This window comes from Aptenodytes forsteri, unplaced genomic scaffold (assembly GCF_000699145.1).
Source record: "Aptenodytes forsteri isolate BGI_AS27 unplaced genomic scaffold, ASM69914v1 Scaffold182, whole genome shotgun sequence".
Classification (NCBI taxonomy): Eukaryota; Metazoa; Chordata; class Aves; order Sphenisciformes; family Spheniscidae; genus Aptenodytes; species Aptenodytes forsteri.
Genome location: NW_008795932.1, coordinates 3,272,404 through 3,280,939, shown reverse-complemented (window position 1 = coordinate 3,280,939; position 8,536 = coordinate 3,272,404). Strand labels below are relative to the sequence as shown.

The window sequence follows — 8,536 nt, the reverse complement described above, 5'->3', positions numbered from 1 at the left end:
TATAGAAAGTTATTGAAATTTGTCACTTTAATAACTTTTTGATAAAAATTTTAATGAAAAATTGAAAAAAAAACCTAAAAAAGTGAAAAATGGGATCTTTTCCAAACCCTTAAAAACAACTTGGATATCTTTGTATGAATAAAGTTTTAAATGTTTCAACCAGCTGTAACCATATAACTAGGACTGTATATAGCACTGCAAATGGGCATTAGTAAAGCGTTAATAGAGGTGCCTAAGAAGACATCCTCATATTTTTTAAGCTTTCCACAATCCTTACCACTCTGTGTCTCCAGCTTATTTTCATCTGATTGGGGTTTTTAGGGGTATTACCGGCTATATTTTGAATTTCATCTCAGAGTAATAGATTTTAAAAAAATAAAAATTTGTTGGGGTAAATGAAAATTTTACCTCTAATTTTATAACAAGCACAATAATGATCCTTTATAAATGTAAACAGGAGAAATGTTAACGGATGCCACTGATATTTTACAAGTAATCCAATAGACTCCTCTTGGTTTGGCAAATTCTAACCTGAACAAAATTCTTCCCAACTTAAAGTTGTGGGTTTTTTAAAGACAAATATCTACATTTCTTCATTCTATGTTAAGTATTTCACTCCTTTCCATTATTTGTATGTACGTATGTTACAAATTATTACCAGTAATGGAACCATCCAGATATTTTCTTTCAACAAATGGAAACATTGCAACTTTCATAAATGTTTTTCAGACTTCTCATTTCATCACAAAGGAGGTTTTAACCTGAGTTCATATATGCTTGTTTCCTCTTGTGTTAACTACCCCAAAAGTGCTACAAATGTATAGCTTTCTTAATATGTAAATAAGCATTAAAACAAGGACAGCCAAATTCCTGGGTTAATATTCAGGAGCAATGGGACTCACACTGGTCCAATCACATTTAGAGAATTAGCTTTCTTATTCTGATTCTGTACCTCAGAAGTGGCTCATGTCTTTATGTGGACAAAGAACATAGAAACTGAAGAGGAATATTTATTTCTTCCAAAAGCACCAATATTTGGAAGCTTGAATGCCTTAAAGCCATAGCACTTTATTCTCTGAAACAGAAATGGAAATTGAGAGTTTGAATGTCCCGCCTGATCTCATTTCTAATACTGCACTCTTTTGGCTAAGGGATTCTCCTCCACTCAATGAAAAGGTTTGCCTCTGTTACCCCGTACTTCAGGCACTATTTGAAGTAGTTGAGTCCTGCCACGAGGAAAAACTTCTCCAGGAAAAGTTCAGAGTCCAGCACGGCAATGTGGGCAGCCCGGCCTATCAATGTGTTGGCGGTGTTTGGCAGAGCATGGAACACGTTGTGTCTGATCAAAGTGCAGTCCTTCGCCCCAATCAAAGGCTGGAGCAGGTTGTTAATCATTTCTGCATAAACAGGACCTGCAAAAGAGTTTAGATGTTACACCTCCATGACAAAGCTGCCAGATCCCCTCTTTCCTTCCAGTATCATTTAATTACAGTTGCAATGAGAAGGAAAATGGAAGCAAGGCCAAAATGCAAGAGATAGTAGTCCATTTCAAAGATTTGCCAAGTGCGAGGATGCTGTTAATCTAATGGAGGCACTGGCCATCTGAAGAGGTCTGCTGAAGCTGCTAGCATGAAGAGTGGGACACTCTTCAGCATTTAGTCTCGTTTCCTCTGTGGTGGAAGGAAATGCTCTTGTTTCCTTCAGGGGAAGAGGGTTGGACTAATGCTGACTGTGAACTCAAATGCAAAAGTGTCTGGCAAGATGTAGAGGTCCATTCGGGTTTCTCTGGGGAATCTAATGCAGGAAGAACATCATGCAGATAGTTGAGGAGTTTATAGCGGAAAAACAATGGCTCAGGCAGCTTGTACTCATAAATGATCTACACTGAATGTAGATCTGGCTCCTGCAAGGTCAAACATCTCCCTGAGAAACAACCACTGGAAGAGAGAGTTAGAAAATTGCCTTTTAATTCATATATGAGGTAGGATAGAAAGATCTGTAATTTAGGTAAGATGTGTGAGGGCAACCATGTTGACTATTGGGCTTGGGTGTCTCTTTCTACTTCCAAAGACTACCTCCATTTCTAGGTAATCACATATGTGAAATAGGTATGAAATTACACTGAACATTATTTCTGGAAGTGGTATCAAACTGAAGCCATGAAACATTTTATAAATGAGGGAGACTGCTAATAACAAAGGCAATACTTGGGACAATACACAGCCTGAGCTCACAGGAGGACTAGGCCTCTGATGGCATGAGTCCTGATGTGCTTTACAGATTTTATTACAAACCAATATGATTTTGGATCTGTCCTTTAAATTAACGGGCAATCATCCAAACACTATTGAAAACAAAGGGAAAACCCACTGACTTTGGATGTGCTGAGAGAGATCTCATTATGTGAAACAAAGGTGAGACAGTACTAGTAAATCAGTAGACTACAGAAAAACATTGTCAAGAGCTAGTTCTATTATCATCACTTTTAAAAAAATAAATTAGAGGGAAGGGGAAGAAGCAGTAAGAAACCTTTGATTATGACCTGATTGAAATTTGTTTTCATCAGACAAAGAGCTTCTTAAAAAGCTTCTTTTATTGATTTCACTAATTTCCTGTGGGAAGAGAACATTTTCTTCCTTATCAAATAAACATTTGAGTTTTCATCATGCTGATGAAAAACCCTTCTAATGCACTGACCTCAGTTACACAAAAACACAATTCTTCAACAGCTTTGTAAGTATAAAAAGGATCTTAAACATACCTGTGTGTCTGTCCTTAAGTGCATTTTTGCACATTTCTATTCTTGCTGAATGAAAGGGTACGTATCTGTCTTGGGGTGAGGCCACTAACACAACATTTTTAAAGTACTGAAGACCTGTGGCAAATGCATTAAATACATCTATCACAATGATGCACAGCAATGAAAATACATACAGTGTCAGTATGACGACTTCACATTCAAACACATTTGAAAATCTACACGGCAAAATAGATGATAGTAACTAAAACATGCGACACAAGCTTAGAAAGATTAATAATAGCTTAAACCCATTTCTGCTGCTTCTGCAAACTATTTACTTATCAACGGTCATACAGGTCAATTGTTTGTCAACAAAAAAAGTAAGAACTGTCTCTGTTTGAAAAAAGTGTTTGATTAAAACCTTAATCTTGCAAATATTTATGCCTCTAAACATTGGAAACACATGTTCAGCCCCACTACAGTCAGCGAGTGTTTTTGGATAAATACGTGCTTACAGGAATGGGGATCACATTCAAAAGTAACACAACAAATTAGTACAATTTTCAAAGAAAACAGAGGGAGGGAGGAGAAGAGGAACCAGTTTCACTGCTATGATGCCATACCATTATATCAGTGTTGAGGGAGCCTTGGGATCCAGTCCTTGCGTTCAGGGGCATAAATGCACACTGCTGGTACATGGACTGGAAACCAGGAATCCTCGCTCTTCCCTGGAGGCAGTGGGGCCACTAATGGACTATGGAAACAGGGTTCTGCTATTTGCCCTGTCTGTGGTCTCTTGAGCTCTCCATCACCCACATTCAGCAGAAAAATAGGAAAATGGACACAGATGATCTAGTCTACTGGTCCAGAGAGTATCCTGAACACAGAAGAGCTGTGGGTTTGACCTTCATCTTTCCCTCCCCCTTATGGGAAAGGGGCCTGGAACTAAGTCCTTTGATTTCTAGACTTTCGTACAAAAGTTGTCCATCACCACCACAAAGAAGAGTCCTGCTGGCTGCCTTTACTAAGCCTGGCTGAAGCTGTCTATCATTTTCTTCTTGTGCAATCAAACCAACTTGAGTTTGTGACTTCAGTCTGAGGTAAAAGGTAGGAGAAGCAACAGTGAGTGTTACCATATCTAAAATGTTACATGAAGAGGTTCAATAGGGAATGATGTTTATTTTTTTCTTTCAAGACAAGCACAAGGAACATTTAAAGAGATTGAAAAGTAGCAGAGACCTCTACTTCAAGAACAAAGTCAGAAATTGCTGGAGGCTTAAAGAGTTATCTGGGAAAGTAGGCACAACACTGCTTCTGATATTTCTCCCTCTGTAGCTTCTCTCAACTACTTTTGGGAGCAGAGTGCTAGAGTAGGGGCACCTCTGTTTTGACACGGTATGCCAGCTCATATATTCACATATGGACCCACCTACTTCCTCAGATTTTTTGCCGAAGCATCTACCTCGATGATTCTGACTTTACAGACAATCCTCTTCACATTTAAATTTCTGCTTTCTGCTTTTGCAGGGATAACACCTTAATTTATAGCCTGTTAGATCTCCAGTCTAACAAGCTAACAAACAATGAATGCTTGGGAATTCTTTGCTTGGGAAGTTACAATGTGAGCTTCCTGTGTAGACTCAATTTTATTTGAACATGACAGTAATAAAGCAGACATCAACTGTACTCCACAGAAACGAGAGCCAGGGAATCAAAGGGAAAATTCAAATAAGGAAATTCAAATAATTCCAAGATACAGCAGCTTTCCATCATTGATTATGTCATTTAGTGTGTTCATAAAATTATGAAACAGTTCTATGTCTGTCAGACTAAGAATTAAGAAGTTATATTCATCTTAACATAGTCTTTGGTTCCTATTAACAATGTACCAAAATATGAGAAAAGAATTAAATACCAAGTAGTGACCTTGTGACTACACACTTAGCATCAGTTTGCTCATGCACAATATTAAAAATAGCTCTTAAAAAAAAAAAAATTGCTTGAACAGAGGGCTCATGCTCACTTTCTTTTCTTAAGAAAAGCCTGATTTTTTTCGTTTAGTCATGGCAGACCAAGGAAGGGGTAAAAAGGTCTCTATTTAGGCATCATTTTTCCAGTGTGAGGCCATACATCTCTCTCTGTAGTACAAAGGTGTCACAATAGACATGAATAAAATTTGCTCTTCATCTCACAGAGTCATATTTCCTAGAGACAAGAGATGTTAAACTTAAAAAAAAAGGAAAAATGGTTTTCATCTAGTAGCATGAATTAAGCAATGGTGGCTTGTCAAGAATGATATTTCTTGCTTGCAGAATATAAACTTAGGTGCATGTTTACTACAGCATGGAGGTCTTATTTAGTGCTAACAGTTCGGCAAATATATTCACTGATAACTGGCATAGAAAAAATGCACAGATAAAATAGATGTTAGATTTTAGACAGAGCAGCCCTTCTCAAAAGCAAGGTTGTTTAAAGAAAGATCATTAACAAAATGCAGATTTCCTTTACTCCCTGGAGGACATGGCAATCCAGCACAATCCTTTGGAATAGCCTTTGATATTTACACAGCCACATCAAGCCTACTCACCCGTTTTTTGGCTGAGCTGATAGAGGAAACACTTGCGCAGATCCGCATTGTCCCTGAAGGTCAGTTGCAAAAGTGACCCTGACTTTTTCAACTTCTGCATGAGCCATAGACCTGGAATGAAAATCGGTGCATATTTTTATCCTGTTTGCTAATTATCAACCAAGGGGATTAAAGACGTGCCTGCAATAAGGGTAGCACTGTAACTCAATATAAGTCTTTGTTTCCTCTTGTATTGCTAATCAACAGGGAGAAAAGTCTAAGGGTCTCGCTGGATAGGGGTAATGGTTTTAAACTAAAAGAGGGTAGATTTAGAAACATTCAAGGTCAGGCTGGACAGGGCTCTGCACAACCTGATCTAATTGAAGATGTCCGTGCTCATTGCAGGGGGGTTGGACTAGATGACCTTGAAAGGTCCCTTCCAACCCAAACTCTTCTATGATTCTATGATTATCCATGTCATGGTAGCATAAACACTCAGGAAGGTTGAACTGTGGGACATTCCATTCCCATAGCACTGTAAGTGTCTTCTTCAGCCTTGGAGATGCCTCTCTTTATTGGCAGTACACAGAGAAATGGAAGAATACAGTGGAAGCAAGGTCATCTCTCACTGCTGCACACCCTTGGGTTTTCCAGGGAGCACTGTGCTGAACCTTGTAGTAGATACTGAAAGCCTCTCTCATTGCAAGTTTTTTCTGTGTGGGTTTGAAGTCTTCAGCAAATATTTTCCACAACTTCAGTGTACAAGTCATGTTGTTATGATTTATTGCTACGTCCATGTGTTACTCTCTCATGCACTCTGCCATGGACTGCAGCCAGTCATAGCTTTCCCATCAACTCTTACCTGTACTAACCAAAGTACTGTTGTTGTAAAGGGTTCCCAGGTGAGGCCCAGAGAGGGACAGGAAGGTGTGTAACTTGTTGAGGTAATAGCGAAACCTGGGGCGAGTTAGTACAGATCGAATGATGACATTACCAAGGGAATGTCCAATAAAACTGTTGGGAAAGAAAGAATTACATTAACATAAAAACCATCTGTATTTTATTTAAATTAAACATAAGGGTGGCATAAATTGCTCTTGAGGGAACTCTATCAGGGCTTTCAGTAACATCCTTTAGTTATCATTTCACATTTTTTTCAGCCTAGTAGATACTCTTCCATCTATAACAATGTAAAAATTCATCTCACTGATTCAATGGCTTTTGACACAGGGTACTTTTGGAAAAGCTAATTTCACTGAATGTTGCTCATGTAACTCAAACAGTTACAGCCTATTAACTATCAGAACACTTACCTTATTCGGGATATGGAGAGGTTGTACAACTGGATATGCTGAATAATTTCATCCAATAATCGGTCAGTCATTGTATCAAAATCAGCAAAAGTATCAGTCTGGTGAAAAATAGAGTGAGTCGATGAATTAAAATATATTGCACTTATGGCAGACTGATGTTGTTTTCAAAGTAAAATGCAATCAGAAACGTAATAACCAGTTCAATTTTTCTTTATACATGGTCAAGGGGGAAGGGGGAAGATTTTTTTCAGTCTCCAGGTCCTCTAAAAATTGAAGTTCTCCTTTGAAAACAAGGTCATGAAGTTTCACTTTCAGTTTATTAGCAAATAGCTTCCAACTAATATTGCAAACTTACTCAAGACAAGTATTTTCTTTCTCACATAGCATCAACAGTAACAACAATACCATGGGTCAGTGTGGGTCACATAGCTATTGTTAAAGTCCATATAGAAATTCGCTGTCCTCAGTGAGCTCGTAGGTAAGGAAAGGCAAAATTTTCTGTCATAGAGTCTCTTTGACTCTATATTGTGCCTTTTAGCTTTAAGAGCACAACCTGAGAATTCAAGTTAGGACTAGAGTAACCCTACACTTTGTAGGGCATGGAAATAGGGCCCTCTAGAAGACAATTCATATTTTAAGGGGATTAAATTACCTCCTGTGGTTACTTCTCTTTCTCTACCAACTGTGCTTCTAACTTTGGCACATGTCATGATAGGATAAACCTGGACCTATGATTTATTAATAGTAAGATTAACAATATTAGGCTGAGTGATTCCAGAGTCATAAGTATGATCTTAAAGCAGCCTGACCTGACACTGGTAAGAACTGCTAATGCTCAGCTGCTTTAAATACCGTACTCTGCACATGGAAGAAAAGCTTTTGGCATTTAGGATTTAAAAGATTACTACGATAAAATAGTTTACAGCATTATACACTGACACGTGGGTTATGCTGATGCTAAGGATGCTAAGGATGTAATCACAAAATTATTTGGCAATCTTAATGAAATGCTGTGTGTTTGCTATTCAACAGTTATCAGTAAGAGAATGACTGCTAGAGAGAGACAAACAATTTGTTGCTTGCAACAGTACTGCCAGTTGTGATACAATAAAACAAATAATACATTGTCCAGTCTATATGATTGCAAGCAGATCTTATTCAGAACTGTGTCATTTGGCAATCCAACAGGACTTTAAATCAAATTCGTAACTAATGAGTTGCCGCAAAAACAATCATCAAATGTTCGTACAGCTATTCAGAGCAAACATATCAGTAATTAATGCTTTTGTGACACAACTCATCTTGCTAATTGCAGCGCTTGCAATGGAAAACATGAGCATATTCACTTTGCAATAAGGCCTTAAAATAAATGTTCTCATAAACTACAAGCAGTCCACTAACCTTCTGCCTGTTTGTTTTGTCTGTATTGATAAATAATGATTTCCTCCTAGGCTCATTATCCCAATCTTTCAGGTTGTTTAAAAGTGGAAGAATATCAGCCTGAACATTAATCATAAGCAGAATACATCAAGCATCATATTTCACCTGTTATATCTCCATCCTTTAGTATCATCTCAGTCTGATTGACCTTGTCAAATGTATCAGAAATGAATGCCTAAAAAAAGTGATTTGCATTTTGCTCTATAAGCCAAACTTCAGCTAAACGACTGATTTCTTGGGTCATTTTCAGTGTGGTTCTCAGAGCAGGGAAAAAAGTGTGACAGGATGCTTTACAGCATCCAAATAGTCATCAAAGCACACGGGTTCTATTTCCAGTGCCATGGGAACTTCCCCACCTTTCCAGACTATAAGAGCACTAAAAGTTCCCATTATGGGCTCTGGATAATGTGAAATAGAGATGTTGTAAGTTGTTTCATTCTCTGAAAACATGAGAAGAGGATTTGACGCAAGTCTGAA

At 38.0% G+C, this 8,536-nt stretch overlaps 1 protein-coding gene across 1 annotated transcript in view; it reads right to left on the bottom strand.

Moving 5' to 3' along the window:
* Positions 1-1,206: 1,206 nt before the first annotated feature.
* FAM135B (family with sequence similarity 135 member B) overlaps positions 1,207-8,536 on the bottom strand; it is a 157,391-nt gene continuing 150,061 nt past the window's right edge. The window contains exons 15-19 of the mRNA XM_009285085.1: positions 6,620-6,717; positions 6,169-6,320; positions 5,328-5,438; positions 2,762-2,875; positions 1,207-1,412 (exon numbers count right to left, since the gene is read on the bottom strand). Coding sequence (XP_009283360.1) covers positions 1,207-1,412; positions 2,762-2,875; positions 5,328-5,438; positions 6,169-6,320; positions 6,620-6,717 — 681 coding nt within the window. The remainder of the gene's footprint in view (positions 1,413-2,761; positions 2,876-5,327; positions 5,439-6,168; positions 6,321-6,619; positions 6,718-8,536) is intronic.